Source organism: Rhinolophus sinicus, linkage group LG17, assembly GCF_036562045.2.
Source record: "Rhinolophus sinicus isolate RSC01 linkage group LG17, ASM3656204v1, whole genome shotgun sequence".
NCBI lineage: Eukaryota > Metazoa > Chordata > Mammalia > Chiroptera > Rhinolophidae > Rhinolophus > Rhinolophus sinicus.
In genome coordinates, this window is record NC_133766.1 from 21,879,436 (window position 1) to 21,900,234 (window position 20,799).

At 45.2% G+C, this 20,799-nt stretch overlaps 1 protein-coding gene across 3 annotated transcripts; it reads left to right on the top strand.

Annotated features, from left to right (window-relative positions):
- The first annotated feature begins 179 nt into the window (after positions 1-179).
- On the top strand, positions 180-17,189 carry EIF2D (eukaryotic translation initiation factor 2D). 3 transcript variants are annotated; one of them, XM_019752476.2, is made up of 15 exons: positions 181-438; positions 1,324-1,514; positions 2,675-2,758; positions 3,252-3,342; positions 5,826-5,933; positions 7,557-7,813; positions 8,262-8,379; positions 9,455-9,500; positions 9,933-10,036; positions 10,155-10,304; positions 10,656-10,745; positions 11,427-11,522; positions 12,742-12,862; positions 15,260-15,434; positions 16,995-17,189. In XM_019752476.2, the coding sequence occupies exons 1-15, from the start codon at positions 383-385 to the stop codon at positions 17,063-17,065; spliced, it is 1,758 nt and encodes a 585-aa protein (XP_019608035.2). In that variant the 5' UTR covers positions 181-382; the 3' UTR covers positions 17,066-17,189. The 3 variants fall into 3 exon arrangements, with proteins under 3 accessions (XP_074178500.1, XP_019608035.2, XP_074178501.1); XM_074322399.1 differs by lacking the exon at positions 10,155-10,304 and having other exon boundaries at positions 180-438; XM_074322400.1 differs by lacking the exon at positions 181-438 and having other exon boundaries at positions 1,322-1,455.
- Positions 17,190-20,799: the final 3,610 nt, after the last annotated feature.

The following is a 20,799-nucleotide window of genomic DNA, read 5'->3' on the forward strand; positions in this document are numbered from 1 at the left end:
GCAAACGCTGTCGGCCGGGAGGGTCACTACCGACGTGCAGGCGCAGAGCGGGGCCGCGGAGAGGAGGCAGCGGGGGCGGGGCGTCCCTCTCCCTCTCGCGCTCAGGTTAGGCCCCGCCTTCCCTGGGCCCCGCCCCGCCTTCCCTGGGCCCCGCCCCTCCTGGCTTCAGTTCCGGTCCATGTCACTAGGGGCAGCCGCGGTCTCCTCAGCAGCAACAGCTACGAAGCTGCGCGACACCGGTTTCCAGCCGGGCCCATTTCCCAGCCGGGATCCAGCATGGCTGCCTCCAGGGCCGAGGTTTGGCGAGACGCCGCGCTCTTGTTTTCCTGACAGCCCCTGGCTTCTGTGCTTTTCTTCTCTTCCTCAGGCAACACCAGCAGACATGTTTGCCAAGGCCTTTCGGGTCAAGTCCAACACGGCCATCAAGGGGTCGGACAGGTGAGGGAGAGAAGGGGCCTATTCCGCCCACGAGGGCACCCAGCTATCTCGAACCCGGTTGGTCCACAGCCTTCTCTGGGCTGGGTCAGCCCACCCGGGAGTGGAGACCGAGGGGCATAGTCGGGAAGGGATCCCAGGGGGCAAGGGTGGGTTAGATACATTTTGAAGATGAAGATGAAGATGGAGAGAAGGCCTGGTTTATCTCCCAGGCTGTCTTTTGGATATTCTAGTGAGTTTAAAAGAAATGCAATCAGCGCTTATAGACTGCAGTCTAAGTTATTGTGGAGGATGCAAAACGGAAGGAATACAGGGTCCCCGTTCTCCAGAGAGCTTAGAGTTCCTTGGGAGAGATCAGGTGGGGACAGAGAATACAAGTACATGAGAAAACGTGTCTAGTGATTACTTCTGGCAGGTGAGAGGGAGGGTGACGTGGGAGGGGATAAGTCACATGTAAGTACTGCATCTGTTCATACAGTTTTGCAGGTGAAGATATTACTTTGGCAGTTTTGGAACCAGTGTTTTATAATTGCCACTCTTGGTGCCCTAGTATAGCTGTTTAATCATAAGCTGACAGATTTGCCGAGCATGTATGAGAAAGGAGTGGGTCCAAGGGCTAGGCATGGAGTCAGGAAGGCAGGGCTGAGTTTACAATGTCAGGCTATCTTGGGTTTCTCAGTGGGTCTCAGCTTTTCTCTTTCCTTGTAAAATGGAAAGACATGTCCCAGGAACTTGTGAAAATAGATGAGACATTGGATGAGAAACGGAATAGGGCATCATTAATCAAACCATCTTTCCTTGGCCCTCATGATTTTATAGTGAATCCCCAATATTTATTAAAACCCATCCGGGCAGCATTCATACCAGGTGTTGGTGTGCTTTCTGCAGGAGAAAGCTTCGGGCTGACGTGACAGCTGCGTTCCCCACTCTGGGGACTGCTCAGGTCACTGAGTTAGTGCCTGGAAAGGAAGAGCTCAACGTTGTGAAGTTGTACACTCACAGAGGGGAGGCCGTAACTGTGTACGTGAGTGGTGGTAACCCCGTCCTATTTGAACTGGAGAAAAATCTATATCCGACAGGTATGGCAGTAGGATGGAGATGGCCATTACTATAGTCCTTGTGTAATATCTGTTTCTCCTTATTTCTTTCATTAACCTGTTTTCCTTAAAAAAAAAAAAAAAAGTTGAAAATCTCCAAGTACCATCCCTAAGGATTTTTTTTGGACTGTTCCTAGAATTGGGTCTTTCAAGAGCAGAAACTGCTATAGGAGGGAGGGACAAAAAGGCTAACACAGAAAGAGGGTGGTTGCCAAGGGAAGTTGTGAGATGAAGGAACAATAGTTTATAGTGGGTTAATTAGGAATGGAGCAGAGGTCTTGAAAAGGGTAGAATTTCAGGGCATGTAAAAAATCTTTCTTAAAACTATCACTAGCAGGATTTTCTTAAGATACCGAAGAGATACTGTTATAGGCAAGAAGCTGGATTAATTAAACTACATACCAAGCTGCCTTAGTGATGTACTTCAGTGGAGATACCGCATAGGGAGTCTTTCTTAGGCTCTGCCTGGCTATCAGGGTTCTTTGCTTTCTCTCTTTGTCACAGATCTCAGAGACTCAGTGTCCTTTTCACTTTCCTGTAGCTGCTGACACCTACTTTGTCACTTAGGGCTTTTCTTTCTCCAACCTTGGTTGCAACAGTGCAATGCAGTCTCAGGTCACTCCTACCTCCCCCCCCCCCCCCATTTTGCTGCTGTACAAACACAGGCCCTTTTTGATCTAATGGTTTTATTGCTGGTAATCACTATGGAAACAGAGGGAATAAAAATAATAGAAATAATAATAAAGAAATAATAGAAATGGAAACAGAGGGAATAAAAATAAAAGTGAAAGTCTTAAAGTATCTTACAGGCTGGTGCCCTGTTCTTAGGTTATTTGCTTCTGAGGTAATAAATGGAACCCTCATTGGGTCTGTGTCCTCACTGTTATCCACTACATCTAATTTCTGCTGCAGTCCACGTGGAACAATAGGTGCCTCCAAGTCTCAAGTGACATCCAATTTCTTAAGTCTCTGCCTTCTTTAAAAATGAAACCTCGTTGGGCATCCCTTCACAACCTTTCCTCTAGCTTTGAGTTGAATTTCTTTTCTATATCCTAATTAAAGCAATGTTAGTGTTTGGCTTTGCCAATTCCCCAGGGGATTGACTTTGGCAGTAAGTGTTTCCTGGGTCTCTTTTTGGACAGTATACACCCTGTGGTCCTATCCTGATCTTCTACCAACGTTCACAACATGGCCTCTGGTGCTCGAAAAACTGGTGGGGGGAGCAGGTAAGATTTCCCTATATTCTGGCTATTGGCTGAAACCTACTTAGGAAGGATGACTACTTTAAGAAATGTACCCGTTTCCTGCATTCAGACATTTGAAAAGCAGAATTTATCCCCCATGTGTGTCGGGTCTCCCACTTGGCTTCATTCATGAGCCCTCTGGACCTCTGACCCTTTTATAAGGCTCAAATAAGATAAGTGATGTGAAAGTACTTGGTGAATTGCCATATGCTATACTTTACATCAACAAGCTGAATTTAGGAAACCCGGATAAGATAGATCCTGGAACTGGACCCTCAGCTTCGTGCTTCCATTTGACCACTGGCCCCCACAAAGGGAAAAGGTCTGCTACTCAGGTTGCCCTTTTTTATTTTCATTATGAATAACATAGTTGATAATGAATGTTTGTTGAGTGAATGAATACATGATGAAGTAAAACTTGGAATTAGGTGGAGTCAGAGCACAGGTTGTGATGCTTTTGTCTTGTTTGCTGCAGACTTGATGCTGCCAGGACTAGTCGTGCCCCCTGCTGGTCTGCCTCAGGTACAGAAGGGTGACCTCTGTGCCATTGCCTTGGTGGGGAACAGGTACTGTGCTGGCCAGCTGTGCCTTTAGGGGAAAAACTTAGGTTAAACTGGGGAAGGGACGGGGATTGACAACTTCTAAAGTATATGGATAAAGGATTAAAAGAAAAATACAGGTTCTTCTGGCAGTGAGCCTGTGGGGTGTCCACACATCTGGGCCAAGTATATTTGCTGCTGCTACTGCTGCTGCTTCTCCTTCTTAAAAAAGTAATAATAAGATTTTAGATTTATAGAAGAGTTGCAAAGATAGTACAGAGTTCTGACATACTCTTACCCAGATTCCTGTAATGCTAACATTCTATGTAACCACACTACAGTGATTAAAACGAAGGAATTAATATTGGTGCAATCCTATTAACACAATTATAGATTTTAATCATATTTCCCCAATTTTTCCAGTAATGCCCTTTTTTCTGTTCAAGGGTCTAATTTAGGATACCACATTTCATTTAGTCGTCATGTCTTCCTCCTGTTTGTGACATTTTCTTGGTCGTTCCTTGTCTTTCATGACCTTGACACTTTTTTTCATCATCCACATCATCATCCCCATATTTTAATCATTTTAATAGCTTTATTAAGATATAGTTTACATACTATAAAATTAACCTGTTTTTTAATCCAATGATTTTTAGTACAGTTATGGTGTTGGTCAGACGTCACCACACTGCTTCTTTTTAAAAGTAAATTAGGAAGTAATCATATGAACAATTCTGAAAAATCAAAATCCCCCTCACCTCACAGTCCTTTTCTCCTAGAAGTAACCATCATTATTTTGATACGTATCCTTGCCAACCTTCTTCAGTGCATATAAAAATGTATGATTTGGGGTATGTATGTATGTTTAAAAAAACAAACAAACAATTATACTTTATATTGTTTTTCACTTAAGGTAGTGCAGACATTTTGCGTGTCAGCAAGCCCAGATATGCTGCATCTTTTTACCTACTGTGTGGTGATGGAAGTGGTCCTCTTCTTGTGGACATTCTGGCTTCCTCCAATACGTCTCTGTCACGAACAATACCTTTCTGATGGCTCTAGGGACACCAGTGTCAGTATTTTTCTAGAGTAGATACTAAGAAACAGAACTGTTAGGCTGAAGATCGTGCATGTTTTCTGTTGCCCTAGAAAAACGCTGTATCAGTCTTTACTCCCACCGACAGGGTATGCGGAGCCCGTTTCCCTACATTCGCACCAACACTGGATGTGATCGGTCATTTTTATTTGTGTCATCCTGAGTGAAAAATGACATCTCGTTATTTTACTCATTGCTTCGGGGGGGGGGGGGGCAGTGTTTAATGATCTTATTTTTGCTACTCACATTCTCCTGTTTGCCTTGAACCTTTTGTAGCCAAGCACCTAGACATGTGTCCTTCCTTGTTTACATGTAGCAGTAGCAAAACTTGCACTTGAAAGGAATGATGGTGTCACTGTTTTCTCCCGGCAGCATTCTATCCAGGGTAGGAGAAGACTACACAGATGTGTATTTGGCCTGCTCGGCTGGCCTTTAGGCTGCATATGGGGATGAAGCTGGGGGTGGTTTGTGGCAGGGGATAAAGGTACCAAGGAGTTTATTAAAACCACAAGCCACGTTCGAGACTGAAGTTCCTGAGCCATTGACCCTTCTAGGGCTGGAAGGAAATCCACCGTTTTTCAGGAGTTGGGAGAGAAGCCAGACTCGAAGTTTCTGTGGCAGAAACTGATCTATGGGCACAGGAAGTGGAGCTACCAAGTTAGCAAACATTTTTTGAGTTCAGGTGTTGGGAACTCTGCCCTTGAATCTTTTCCCTTAGGCCCAGGCGACCTTGCCAGGCTTGTATTTGCTCCCACTGTTATCCAGCTGGTCACCAATTTTTACAATGAGTGAGCCATCCTTGAGTAACACTGGGATGACAGAGATTTCCCATTTGGTCTTTGAAAGTTTTTGTAGTTACTATAAGTGTGGTTGTTTTTGACATGCTGGACACATGCAGTTCTTAGATAAGACAGTTATACAGAGCAAGCCCTGTTATAAAGAGCCAGTTCAGAAGGAACCTAGTTGGTGCCACTGTTTATCTCTTCCCTCTTCCCTGTGCCATCCCTCAGCCTAACTTTTGGCATATGAATGGCCTCCATCCCGAACTCCAGTGTAGGATGGCTATGCCTTCGTTAAGATAGGGGAGGTAGTTTATATTTTTTAAATTAAAGTAAGAGAACTTTAAATATCTTCTCAAGTCCTTCCTGGGTTTAATTCATAGTAGGGATGAAACAGAGAAAACATTAGCAGAGACGTTACTTATACAGAAGGGGAAGGTTTGGTCATGGGATTTTTGAAAATAATATTAATAGGTAATCTGAAGAAATTGAGACTGGACTGAGTTTAGTTTTGTGATACAAGTGGATGCTTCAGATTTGCAACTGGTGCTTTTAGCACACGTGTGGAAAGCGCTCCTGATGTGCCCTCCTGGAAGACCTCTCCTGACTCTTGTCTCTGGCCTCCTCCTCCTTAGAGCCCCCGTTGCCGTCGGAGTGGCTGCCGTGTCCACATCTGAGATGCTGACTTCAGGCCTGAAAGGAAGGGGCTTCTCTGTGCTCCACACCTACCAGGACCACTTGTGGTGGGTTCAGGGTTCCTTCTGTTTTACAGAGAGCTGCGTGGGTGCAGAGGACATGGGGTCTAGATTCAGAAGTGGGAGGTTTGGTCCCCGCTGTGTCCTTAGGCAAATTGCTGACCCCAGACATTAATTTTCGTGCCGAACATGGAGAAACAATTTTTTTTTCGCTTGTTCAGAAAAGAAGTTACAGAGAACTTTGATAATTTTCTGAGTTATAGAATCCTAGACCTGGAAGACGGCCTCAGGGATTGTCTACCTGCCTCTTAGTACAGCGATCGTCTTTATTTGTACAGCTCTGGAGGACTTGGCCTTATCTGCCATGCACCCTTAGGCATCTTCTGGCCTCCTGACGGGTGCTCAGAAACTCGCTTCTGATTCCCGATCAAAGCAGAGTAGGTCCTCAGGCACCAGGATGAGGGTTACTTTTATGTTGTTCAAGTATCACAGTCCAGACCTCCTCTTCCGTATGGAAGTTACACTTTCTCACTGCAACAGTTGCTTTCTGGAGCTGTACACCAGTTTATTTTCTTGTCATTTTCATCAAACAGTAAATAGTGCTTTCCTTGAAAGCAATATACCTGGTCTTTTGGCCAAATGTTGTGGCCTGTTGGTATAGATTCATCCTACATTTTTTGCTTTGTCTTGGAATTATTCATTTTACAAGTATTGGCTAAGCCCTGCTTTGCTGGAGTGCAGCCTCATTAGCCTGTGTTTCAGCAGGCATTTGAGGGCTGCTTCCTGATGTTCTCCCAGCACCTTGTTTTCTATCAGTCTGAGCAATGACAACCAGAATCATGTTGTTTTCTCAGCAGCTGCCTCAGCTCCCACTCTCCCCAGACCTTTTGGAAATAGCTATGTTACTTACCTGATCACAACAGCCTACACTCTGGCCTCGCTAGTCACAATGCTGTTAGGTTGGTGCAAAAGTAATTGCGGTTTAAAAGGTTGAAAATAATTGCAAAAACCGCAACTACTTTTGCACCAACCTAATAATAGGCCTGGCTGCAGCTGTTAGTTCAAATTTAGTTTGAGTTACATAATCATGGCTAACATCAAGCTTTGTGCTTTTACCTCTGCGTGCTCTGCTGTGTGGCATCACTTTTTTTCCTGTGTTCCTAAGGTTAAGTAACATAAACCCATTGTGATTTCTATTCTGCAAGCTAGACTGCATTCTCATTTAACACAGAAGCAACTGGTTTTGCAGCCTTTGAGCAGTCCAGGTGTTGGTACTTCGTTACATACTGTGAGCCTGCAGGTGCATTGGCAATCTTAGTTTTGTTATTTAATTCAAAGTGGTTTTAGTTTTACCTAATAGAAAGGGACTACTTTTGCGGATATCTCTTTAACTAATTTTTCTTTAATCTTTCTCTGTCCCCAGATGTGTGTTAATAACATTATTATTCCTTTGAGATAGGGAGGAGGCAAGAATCACTCTCCCCATTTCAGAGATGAGAAAACTGAGGCATGAGACTTTCCTGGACCCAGAATTGGAAATAGAGTTGAAATGAGATCCCAGGCTCTCTCCCCTCTCCAAGACACCCCTGCCTATGGCTCCTGGCTCACCCCTGGCCAGGTTGGAAAGTGCTGTGGTTGCTACTTGCTATTTCTGACATGAGATTTTTCCAGGCAATCTGGAGACAAGTCCTCTCCACCTTCCATCACCCCACTGACCCTGGATCCCCCAGATGTCACTGAAGAGAAGAGGTCTATCCAGGCGGACCCCACCCTGCAGGGAGATATGAGGCACCTGACCCTGGAGGGAGTGGAGGAGGAGAATGGGGAGGTTCAGCAGAGGTGTGGGGAAAAGAGCCTGTCAGAAGCCTCAGAAGATCCCAGCATCGGGGGCCTGAACCCAGACCCCACAGACAGCAAGACCCTTCAAGGTATAGCTCTGGGAGTAGAAGGGTCATCTCCTCCCAGTAGGAGACTAAAGCTGCAGTCTCCTGGCTAGCGTGGCACCAAAGCTGTGGGAGAGAGGGGAACGTCCTTAGTTTTGGTGAGGGTGGTGCGGCAGCCCTTCGACATCTCACCTGGCAGTCTTTTCCACATAAGTCATGTTTTCCTGGGTGCCAGTCTGCCCTGGCATTCGGACTATTGCGAGCTACAGAGCCCTCTGAGGTTTCTTTCTGTCAGAAAAGCATTGGCTCCTGGCTGAGGAGCATTTTGTGACGCCTTCTCTAAAGGCTCAGTGCTCCAGAGAGTCTGGGAGCTTTGGGACCTGGGAATGGGTTCCTTTTAGAGCTAAGGGGTCGGGTAGGGGTGGCGCTGGGTGGGAGCACCCGCTATTCTGTGTCCCTTAGGAAGGATGTAGTTCTTCTCTTTTCCTTGCAGAACAAATGGATGCACTGTTACAGCAATGCTTCTTACATGCTTTGAAAGTCCGGATCAAAAAGGCTGACCTCCCATTACTCACCAGCACGCTCCTTGGTAGCCACATGTTCTCCTGCTGGTATGGAAGGCATGGTGTGGGCTGGTGGCCGGGGTGTAGGGCTCTGTCTTCCTCCTCAGTGGTAGGACAGGCCAGGACTGATGGACGGTTTGACTGAGGGACGTGCTGTGGAAAGAGGGGAGTAGAGGGTTGATCTGGCAAATAAAGTAGGGCCTGAGTTTCCAAAACTTAAATTTTAGCCAGTGAAAGGATGTTGAGGAAGTGAAGGTTAAAATTCCCAAGATTCTCAGAGCACTGCCTCTGCTGTGGTAATTCTGAGCCGCTTCTCACAAATTGGGCAGCACATCCTGTCCAGGAAGAGTTCCAGGGCAGCCTGTTTGACAGGAGGCTCCTGGAGTGTTCAGCCTCCTCACTCGTGTCCTGAAAAGTAGGTGGGCCAAGCTAGGTTGTATCAGGAGGAAGAATCAGTGTGAACCCCCACCATACCCCCAAGCACAGACGGCGAACTTGAACTCGTCTTTGGGCTTCTGTGAGCCCTCATTTCCAGCACTTGCAGGATTGCTGTCAAGATTAAATAGGCTGACGTTTAGTAAGCACTCAATAAATGTTATCATGTCAGAAGGTTTGCTCATTAATTTTTACCCTGAGATGGAACTTCTTTCTTCCTGAGAATGTTGCTCTGTTTTGTAAAACGTGGTTTGACCAGAATTCCCGTCCCGTTCACATGGGCTTCTGTAAGGCTTCCCGGGCAGGTGTGGGGTCTGGGGGGTGTGGCGGGCACGTGGTCATGTGGCTATTTAAATTTAAGTTAATTAAACAAAATTTAAAATTTAGTTCCTCGGTTACATTAGTCACATTCCAAGTGCGTGACAGCCACGTGTGGCTGGTGGCAACCATGTTGGGTAATAGACAGAGAACATGCTGTCTTTACGGAGAGGTGTGTTGGGCAGCAATGATCTAGTGTCCTAAAGCCTGGGACCCTCTGTGATGCCGCCACTGGGCAGAGAGTTCTGGAACAGCAGCCTCTTTCTGAACTTGGAGGAGAAGGCCGAGGAAAAGTGCCCTTTTTTCAGCGTCAGGCAGGTCCCACCATTACTGCTTTGTAGCTTAACTTGCCTTTTCCATCTGCCATCAGCCCTGAAGGACGACAACTGGACATAAAGAAGTCAAGCTACAAAAAGGTAAGCAGGTCCCCTCTCTGCACACCCACAGAGGTGTGTAGGGGCACATGACATGAGCCGGATAGACACTGGGAAAGCCCTGTCTCCAGGGCTCAAGCTGGAGTTAAGCTTTTTGATTCCAGCATGGTGGGGTGGAGGGGGGAAGAAAACTCACTCTGGGCTGAGACAGTTAAGTGGGTATCCACCCCCCTCTCTCCACTTGACCCTTTTATATCTGGTTAGAATTCTGAGAAGGCTTCATCACTTAGTCTCTAGCAGCTTCTCACTGCCCGGCCCTTACGGTGACGGCCTCCTAGTTCCTAGTTTGATGAGGGCAGAGACTGTCCCTGTCCCTCCCCAGGACACGCCTAGCTTGGTGTCTGGCACGTCCTAGGTGCCCAGTGTGTGTGTGGCAGCGGTGAAGTCCCCTGCCACTGGCCCTCTCTCCCTTAGCTCTCTAAGTTCCTGCAGCACATGCAGCAGGAGCGGATTATACAGGTGGAGGAGCTGAGCAAAGGGGTGGAGAGCATCGTGGCTGTGGACTGGAAACATCTGAGGTGAGTGCAGGGGCCGGGCCGCCACAGCTCCGCCGGCCGCGGGCGCCTGGCCAAGGGCTGGGGCTGGCCAAGGCACTAGTATAAAATTTCTTTTTTCTTTCCTTTTGCTGGGTTTTAGGATCACATCTTTCGTCATACCCGAACCCTCCCCGACCTCCCAGACTATCCAGGAGGGTAGCAGGGAACAGCCCTATCACCCTCCAGATATAAAACCCCTCTACTGTGTCCCAGCCAGCATGACACTGCTCTTCCAGGAGTCTGGCCACAAGTGAGTTTTTGGAGAGCAGCCCTCCTCTGCCTGTTTGGTATTCTGGCCTGTAGTTCTTCTCCGCCTGAGTAGTGTTCTGTGACTGGCAAAACCTGCTCTGCCCTGTGTTCCCTTTCTCCCAGATCCAGCTCAAGCCTCCTTCCCCCAGAAAGTCTCTGGACTAAATGAATGAGGGAATCGGTCTCTCCTTTTTCTACCTATAATTATTCTTCACACGCTCCTGCTCACCTCAGTCAGGAAAAGGGAAGAAAATCGAGGTCGAAAAGCCAGGGAAAGCAGGGAGCGAGCCTTGGTGTTTGCAGGTTGTCTCCTGGCACAGCATGAACTAACCCGCGGTCGCTTCTCACCTAGGAAGGGGAGCATTCTCGAGGGCAGTGAAGTCCGAACGATCATCATTAACTACGCCAAGAAAAACGACCTGGTGGATGCAGACAACAAACAGTGAGTGGGGGGGAGGGACTCTGCTCTGAGTGTTCATCGTGGCAGGCAGTTTGTGGGGATGTCCGGATGGACAGGCTTGCAGGACGTCACAGCCTGGTTTCTAAACTGGGGGCTCTGGACACCTAGAGTTATTGTCTAGTGTTCAGCAACGTGTATGCCGTCAACATTGCCTATAGACTGAAGAAGTGTTATATCTATCCATTGCTGATTTTCAAATGCAGATGCTTATTGTGAGGGATAAAATGCAAACTTAAAGAATTTGCTGCAGTCATCATAGCATTTTGGTCTTCTCTGTTTCCTTAGTGAGTAGATATAGAAGGTAAACTACTAAATGAAGAGGGTTCTGTAATACTTTTGTATGTTTTCAAAAGACATCCATATGGTGAAAAACTTGTACTGGCCTAATGATGGGTAGTTAGTAGAACTGAACCAAGAATCCTGGGCTGCAGTTTTTCCCATCCCACTTTCTCCTGCACCACCGGCTTCTCCCTTGTTCTGGGGAAGCATACCTGCACCTCCCATCCAGAGCGTGCATTGCTGCCTGGACGGTGGTCCCATAATTGGATCTAGTAATCCTGAATGACTATAACGGACATTGTGATAAGAGATGAATCCTGAGCTGACGCTTGGGTCAGAAGGGGTGGGGCTGGGATTTCTTTATTGCCTCTCCTTTCCCTTTAGTCTCGTGAAATTGGATCCCATCCTATGTGACAGCATCTTAGAGAAGAGTGAACAGCACACAGTTATGAAGCTTCCATGGGACAGTCTGCTGACCAGGTAGTGGAGATTGGCAGCCCCTCCCCTTAATATCTATCACACTGAGCTTTAGAGTTGTCATTACCTTAGTCTCTGACTTTCATTCCATAATTTGTATCATGTCACTCTACATAAACATGAGCGTGGGTAATTCTGATGTGGAGGGTCTTGGGAACGATTTGAGCCAACACAATAGAGAACTTGAAAGGGAGAAAGAAGAACACTAATTAAAAATAAGAACTTCAGAAAGATTTAGAAGCCAAAAGAAGGCTGAGGCGGAATTGTCTTCAAGTCTTTAAAGGAAAGAGTCTTACACTCTTTGCACAGAACCAAAACTGAAAATAATTTATATCAGGAGTTCACAAACTACAGCCACGTGCCAAATCTGGCCTGCTACCTGTTTTTATAAATAAGGTTTTATTGAAACACAGCCACACCCATTTATTTATGTATTGCCTGTGGACTGCTTTTGTGCTACAATGGCAGAGCTGAGAGGTTGCAACAGACAATGTGACTCTTAAAGCCTAAAGTATTTACTGTCTTGCCCTTGATAGAACAAGTTTGTTGATCTTAATATATATGATACCATGTTTCCCCAAAAATAAGACCTAGCCAGACCATCGGCTCTAATAGGTCTTTTGGATCAAAAATTAATAAAAGGCCCGGTCTTATTTATCCGGTCTTATAGTAAAATAAGACCGGCTCTTATATTAATTTTTGCTCTAAAAGACGCATTAGAGCTGATGGTGCTGCTAGGTCTTATTTTCGGGGAAACGGGGTAGCAAGAGAAAATCCGATTAGATAAAAAGCAGAACTTCCTTGTGTTCTATAAAAGATACATTATTGGAACTTGTCAGAAATGTGAAGTGCATGTTACCAGGCTGGGTAAGACAGAGTCTTGAGACAGGCAGTAAACTCCACAAAGAAGCTTGGGTAAATTCCCAGAAGACCAGGCCAGTGGACAGTTTCCAGGGGCTCAAGTCACTGTTGTTCCCTTCTCTGAATCAGTGAGTCTCGACTTTGACCACACTTGAGGAGCTTTAAAAAATATAAATGCCTTAAATCAGAGTTTCTGATTTAATTGGTGTGGGTGCAGCTCCCTAGTGATTCGAATGATTCTAAGCCGGGGCGAGCCACTGCCTGCAAGATCAGCCTACACCCCGCTGCCTGCTGGTGGTGCAGTGTGAGGAAGCAGTTCCTTTGGCTTTACCGGACTACAGCTCATTAATGCTCATTGCAGATGTTTGGAGAAATTGCAGCCTGCCTATCAAGTGACCTTTCCCGGGCAAGAGCCGGTTGTGAAGAAAGGCAAAATCTGCCCAATTGACATCACCCTAGCACTGAGATCTTATAATAAAAAGGTAATTTTCAAAAAGACACAATGCTTGAAGATGGTGATTTAATGGCCCTTTTAAGTTCTAGTCTCCCTTAATGTGATTGGAGGTTTTTAGATTGGCCTCAAACACCTCAAAGGTTGTTCATGAAACACCCACGTTTGTGTGATTAGGCTGGGCCCTGTATTAAACAGGTGAAGCTGGTCCCTCACTCACTGCCCTCTAGGATTTTGTGCTAGGAAACTTGCTAGAGCCTCCTTCCAAAGTTAAACAAGATTTTATTTTTTTCCTTAGAACTATATTGTGGGCTTTCCCCTCTTATTCTATTACCTCTTGGGCTTTGGTCAATGCAAATAACTTGTAAAGAATTGGTGTAGGAACTGACCGTGTTTAACTTGGCCACACAAAATCATAGGGAACAAATTACATCTGTCCTCAAATATGTGAAAAGCTGTCTTCAGAAAAAGGAATGCACCTATTCTGTATGCCTTGAAAAGATAGGAGGATGATTGGGTAGAAATTCCCAGAAGACAGACTTGGGTTCAAAATAAGGAACTTTCTAGAAATGTAGTTACGAATGTGGGCTTTGGGATTAGAGACCTGGGTTCAAACGTGGCCTTTGCCTCGCTGCTTGACCTTGAGCAAGTTACTAATTAATGTCTTTTTGCCTGCATTTCCTTATGTAAAAAATGGGAATAATACCTACCTTATAAGGCACTGTGAGACTCAATGAAGGAATATACATAGGTGAAACACTCAGAATAGTACTTGGCCTATAAGCATTCGGTAAATGAGAACCAGTAACGATAACTTAATAATTAGCAATAGCCACTGTTTCTCAAGTGTGTAATTATGTGCCAGACTCTGTACTAAGCAATTTCTGTGTATATTAGCTTATTTAAACACTCATTTTTTGTGTGTTAATAATTAAAATTGTCCAAAATTGAAATTGGTGCTTTCTAAAATAGGAAGTTATTTTCTGGAGGTCTGCAAGCAAAGATTAGGCAATCACTTGTTGGGGAAAGATGTAGTCAGGACTTTGTGCGTCAGGTAGGGGCTTGGAATACATGTGACTAAAAATGTATTACCAGTTTTGAGATTCCCTGGGGCTGGAGACCTTTAACTAACGTGGGTTATTTGGAGCTTTTATAGACTTTGTTGAAAGCAGCCCTCCATGACCCACTCCTGATAATAACGCACTTTACCATCTCTAGTAATGAATAAGAGAGAACTTGTTTTAAAGAAATGGCGAATTGTGACTTTTTAAACAGTATTAATATTTTTCTTTTTTATCTCAAAGTCACATACTTGTCATGTGAAGTTGATGAAAAAGAGAAAAAAGCATGTGTTACAGATGAGATACTTGGTATTAAGGAATTATTGTTTATTTATTTTTAAGTGTAATGATGGTTTCATCTTTCTGTTAAAAAGAGCCGTTATGTTTTGGAGATACATGCTGAGATAGTTGTAGGTGAAACGATGTGGTGTCCAGGAGGATCTGCTTTAAAGCAAAATACAGAAGTGGGGGGTAGATGGGGATCTGGATGAATCAAGGTTGGTCACGAGTTCATCATTTTTAAAACTGGTGATGGGTACACGGGAGCTCATTTTACTGTTCTACTTTCATTTATATTTTAAATTCTCCATAAGAACTTTTTAAAAGTACGAGGTGTGATAAAAAAAATACAGTGAGTGTTTCAGCAAAAAAAGTATTACAGTAGGAGACACTAATCCCCCTCAAAATACTCCCCCTCACTTCAAACACACTTATCCCATCGTTCTTGCCATTTTCGGAGGCAGTTCTGGAGTCCTCTTTTGTGAGTGTCTTTAGTTGCGCTGTTGTGGCTGCCTCGATGTCCTGAATCGATTCAAAATTTTTACCTTTCAAGGTCATTTTGCACGGTGCCAGATTTGGTGAATAAGGTGGATGAGAACACACCATAATGTTTTTATGTGACAGAAATTGCTGTATACCAGAAGTGATGTATGACACGGAGCATTGTCATGGTGGAGGATGATTTATGACATACTTTAAAGCACACCTTTCAACCGTAGCTCACACCTGATTGACTGCACTGAACAAGTTGAAACTTGTCACACACTGTTACTAAGGTTCAGTGCGCCGCTTCCTGTGTTGAAGATCCTGCCTTTCCATTGGATGGCACTAGGCATCAGCATTCACTGTGTTTTTTCATCACATCTCATATATGTTAAGTGCAGTATAAAGAGTATCCCTTTATGTATATAACACATAGATGGGTAGAAAGAATCAATTTAGAAGCACAGAAATAAATTTTTTGGATGAAAAGGTACCATGGTTGTGGGGGTGGTGACCATAGAGCGTGAGGAGGCTGCTGAGGCTCTAGAACGCCCCCTGGAGGGCGGGCATGTGGTCTGCACCCACCATCAGTCTGTCTCCCCCAGGTGACCCTGGTCCGGAACTTGGAGGCCTATGGTCTGGACCCTTGTGCGGTGGCTGCCATACTGCAGCAGCGATGCCAGGCTAGCACCACTGTCACGCCTGTCCCTGGGGCCAAGGACGGCCTGCAGGTCCAGATCCAGGGAAACCAGGTCCACCACCTCAGCCGACTGTTGCTTGGTGAGTGTCACCTCTGAAGAAGTAGGGACATTGATCTCACTTGATAAAAATCTTAACGCCAACTCAGCTCACTCTGGTTATCGTAATACCCTTGTATATATATATGGCCATTTAGTTTTTTCCAGCCAGCAAGAGGTGGAGCTAATGTTTGAACCGGATCCTTTGGCCCCAAAATTCAGTGTTCTCTCCATCATACTACTAGAGTAGTTTTCTTCTGGCTTCCCTTTTGACAAAACATTTCTTGAACACTGAAACTGTGTGAGGCACTTTGCTGAGCTTTTTGCAGAAACAGTCTCTCAAGCGTAGTGATGCTGCAGAGCTATTTCTGTTTTTGCAGATGAGGAAACTGAGGTTCCGCGAGGCTCAGTACTGTTCCGAGGGAGTCAGCTATTGGGTGCTGCAGCTGGGCTCTGCGCTTTGATTGGTCAGATTCCAAAGCCTGAGTTCTTTGTACCACCTCTGGGTCAGCCAGCCTGCAGTTTGTCTTCCATTCCAGGCATCCTTCACAGCTCTGCTGAGTCAACTTTCTAAAGCAGATGTGATCATATCACTCCCCTCTAAAACACTTTTGATGCCTCTTCAATACCTTCAGAATAAACTCCAAAGCTCAGGAAAGTAGACCCTCCCAGTCTGACCCCAGTCTTCTCGTCAGGCCCTCTCTGGCAGCTCCCACGTGGCCACCCCAGGCCTCAGCCGTGCTGGATCCTGCTGTCCCCCAGACACACCACGCACATTCACACCCCGGTGCTCTCCTAGGTCTCCACAGCCCAGCCCTAAAGACCCATTGGCCAGCTTAGGGGTCACAGGAAGCCTTTCTCAGATCAAGGCCCTTTTTTTTTTCTATTTCCTTAAATTAGCACTTGAAAAATTGCTAACATAGCACTTTTCAGTTGTGTTTATATCTCTGGTTAGTGTCTGCAACTAGGCTAAGTTCTTCTAATGTCTGAACCGTCTGTTAGACCTGAGCAGCTTGAGTCAGACACCTTGCCTTTTTCATCGTTTTTTCATGCTTTAGGGCCTGGCATATAGTAAATGCTCAGTAAGCAAATTTATTTATGACCTAAGGCAGTCCAGCAGTTTACTTTTAAAGTTGAGCCTTTTTAAGCAAAGAACCCCATATGAGGTCCTGGGAAGAAATGCAGAGGAAAATAGGCAAACACATGACTGAACACACACACATTCTCTGTCATGAGAAAATATTAAATGCCTGAAGTACACCCAGCAAGTAGCTATCAGTGTGAAAATTATTGAAATACATACTTTCGCCTTGAAGTGTAAAGAAAAATGGTCTGTCCCAGAAGGCTTCCCACAGGAGCTGAGTTACAGCTGGGTGTAGAAGAGCAGATCACATGGTGGAAATTGACAACAGGACTGAGCACGGGGTGGGGTGGGGGACGGAGAGGGAGAGGAGGCCAGGAGGTGGCTGTGTGGATTGGGTTCCATGGGGCCCGGGGCCAAGGAGGGACATTGTGAGACAAAGGGGAGCTGGGGCGGGGGGGTTGGGGGGAGAAAGGAGCAGGCTTATGCCCCACTGACAAGTTTCTGCTTTTTGGATTGTAGAAGAATATCAGCTTCCTCGAAAACACATCCAAGGCCTAGAAAAGGCCCCCAAACCTGGCAAGAAGAAGTGACAGATTCTTGTTTCATACGGAGGAAATCCAAGCTCTGGGCTGGTCATTTATATAAGCATTTTCAGCTTTTGCAGACAAAAAATATATAATTCTTTACCAAAATAAATTTTTATTCTAATCTAAATCTGATTTCCCTCTTGTTTCCTCCACTTAGCTAAAATGTACTAAATTTTCAAGTCAGAAGCCATTTTCAGTAGACAGAAGAGGCCATCGTGGAGTGCCTTTTCATTCATGTGGTTTCAGCGGTTTTTGTTCCTCCCCTGCTGTCAAAGCCAGACAGCCCATCCAAAGTTCAGGCAGGTGGGGCCTTCCTGTTATGTTAAAGTCTCTCTGCCAAATATTCCACAGCCTCTTGCTCATCTGTTCCTACCTAATTAACCTCCTAGCCCCAAAATAGATCCTTCCAATCTATGAAGGGTTATTCATGTAGAAAGCAGAACCCAGCTGTTCTCTGTCATCGATCAAGGCAAAAGAAGCAACGATTGGCCCTGAATTTAGACTAGATGGAAATAAGAAGCAATAAAAGCACATTAGGACATGGGTTTCTGTAGTGATTCTTCCCATCGTTGGCACACTGTCACTAACAGTGGTAAGTTGTGATGTGGCTGCAGGATGGTGGCTTTGTTACAGGGGAGCCTCATCCAGTAAAGGCTTTCTTTAGCCCCAAACTTCTTAACCTGGGGCTCATGGAAGGGGCCTTTAATTGGTGTTCAGAGCGTCCATGAACTCCCTGAAATGGTGTGCAAGATTGTATTTGATCATTTTCCTAAGAGGTTACCAGGCTTTTGTTGAATTCCCAATGAGATCACTTGATTCCAAAATGGTTCGGAACCACTGTTCTGGTCCCTGCTGAGTCCATGGAAGTCATTTCTGTGACCAAAACTCTCCTTGTACAATAGGAAAGAGTAAGGGCTAAGTTGAATTCCTTTAGAGTTCTTTGGTTTTACCATCAAAAATGTACTTATTTTTCTCTTTCTCATCTCACTTTTTAAAAGAAACCAAGATAAGAAAGCTTGAAAATATCCACAATATTCCACATTATCCATCTGGGGTTTGAAAAGAAAGGGATGGGTATATGTGTGTGATGCCTTCTATTTTTTGTTATTTAGGCCCAGAATAATAGGCCTTTTCACTTGTGACTCACTGTAAGTAAGTTTAATTTTACTAATCCCTCTGCTGGCATGAGCATATGGAATGGAGAAAGGAATTTCTAGAAGTTGACCCCAAACAAGATTTCTATTAAAATCTTTGGACAGAGTTTGATCTGAGGGAATATGGTATGTATAGTAGTAATGAAATATAGTCCTTATGTGAATACAAATTAACATGCACTACTTTATAATAGTATTTCACAAACATGATTTGTTTTGCACCATCTTGGAGGGATTGGAGGTTCGGAGAGGTTGTGTCTTGCCTTAGTAATCCCTGCTAAAGACACGAAGCCAGTAAATGGTGGGCTGGGTCTAAAATGAACATCCACTCTTAACTGGTTTGACCCAGAATTCTGTGACACAGTGCTGTCAAGACCTGTGCTTTGAATGGTTTTTCCAGCAATGGTGACACATTTGCATTGAGTCATCTTCTCTTTCCCACTTGTGAACACACAGGTACATGTAAAAAGGCAAGGGGGAGTTAGGCTGTGTAACGCATTCTTTTTTATGAGCTAAGCCAAATTATATCAAGGTCAAACTTAGAACTTTGAACTTAAAACCAATGAGTTTCAATGAAAAGTAGAAACCGGTTCATTTCTATGTTTTGGCAAAATTACTGAAAAATACATTTCTTGGTGGTGAACAAATATTACAGATATGCCCTGTCGTGCGGGGCGGCCTGCGGGGGCTCTGGTCCCGCTCCCCACATAAGAACGCAGGATATGGTGAGGCCAAAAAGGAACACCCACGGAGCCATAGGTAGGGGAGTCATATCGCTATAGTCTCACTGGAGGCTGGGCCAACCGGACGCGCGACCTGCCGTCAGCCTTTCCGCCAAACGACTGACGACTCTCCTCCACTCTCCTCGACTCTGTTCCTCTGCTCTCTTCCGCTCTCCTCAGCTCGTCGGCAAGCCTCGGCTCTCCTCCGTGGCCGCAGCAGTTATATTAGCGGCCAATCGGCTAACCGGCCACAGCCGACAGCCAATCAGCCACAGCCGACGGCCATCCACTACCCAAGCCAGCACCTTTCCACGTGAGGCCGAGAGCCTGTAAACTACTTTCTGGGGCTCTGTCCCCACAGCCCCATTTTGGGATAATTTGGAGAATGTTTATTGGACAGTCTCTCTGACAGGGAGTTAGGGAGTGAACTGAATGAGCTCTGATGAGCCCCTAAAAGCCCGAGGGTCCCCATTCATTGCATTATGTGTGATCAATACAGGAAGGAAGGCAAGACTCTTTTTAATAACTTTTATGTCATTGTTTTCATGATTTCTGAAATGTTCCAAAGAGCACTTTGATGGAAGTTAGATAATGCTCAAGTGAAAAGACCATTTTGGTCATATAATCTAGCCTTCTTCCTCCAAGTGAGATGATCTTAAACTTTCAACTACATTCTTATCTTATTTTGATACTTAGGCATGTCTTGGAGATATTGTGGGTTTGGTTCCAGACGACCATAATTAAGCAAGTATCACAATAAATTGAGTTGTAATCTTAGTGATGGTAGAGGGTCTTGCCTTCAATTTGTACAAAAGGCAACACCTGTGAAGCACAATAAAGTGAGGTATGCCTATAGAGGGCTAGATTATATGACCAAAATGGTCCTTTCACTTGAGCATTATGCCTATAATCCTAAGAAATAGAAGCTATACAGGTGGCTAACAGACACATGAAAAGATGCTCAGCATCACTGATCATCAGGAAAATGCAAATCAAAACTACAATGAGCTATCACCTCGCACCTGTCAGAATGGCTATTATCAAAAAGTCAACAAATATGTGTTGGAGCGGATGTGGAGGAAAGGGAACCCTTGTGCACTGTTGGTGGGAATGTAAATTGGTGCAGCCACTATGGAAAACAGTATGGAGATTCCTTAGAAAACTAAAAATAAATCTACCATATGTTGCAGCAATTCCATTCTGGGTGTGTGTTTTTTTGGGGGGGGGTTCTGTTTTGTTTTTGAAGAGGACGAAACCACTAATTTGAAAAGATATATGAGTTCTAGTCAATATGACAGAGTAGGTAAATGCTGTGCTCACCTCCTCCCATGACCACATCAAAATTACAACTAAATTACAGAACAATCAACCTGGAGAACCATCTGAAGACTAGCTGAACAGAACTCATAACTATGGATGCTAAGATTGGTAGGAGGGGCAGAGATGCAAAAAGGGCTGACCCCACACCCTTATGTGGTGGTTGAGAATTGGGAGGGATATCTCAGCTGCAGAAGTTCCTTGTGAGAAGTGAGGGGTCCCACCCCCACAATGGGCTCCCCACCCCAGAGCACCAGTGCTGGTGAGAGGGACCCCCACAACATACAGCTATGAAAATAAGTAGGTATTCGTCCATAAGGGTGAGACAGAAGGCTACTGGAAACGCAAGTGTCCCCTTAAAGGGCCCGTGCACAGACTCACTTGCTCCCAGGCACTCACCATGGGCTCCAGTGGAGGGACAGCAGCTTGGGGGGCGCAGGTGATACACAGAGAGAGACTGACTTTTGGGGTTGCATGATGAGGGCTGGAGGGACAGTGGCCACTGACCCTGTGTTGAGCTCTCTCCACACAGTTAAAACTGAAT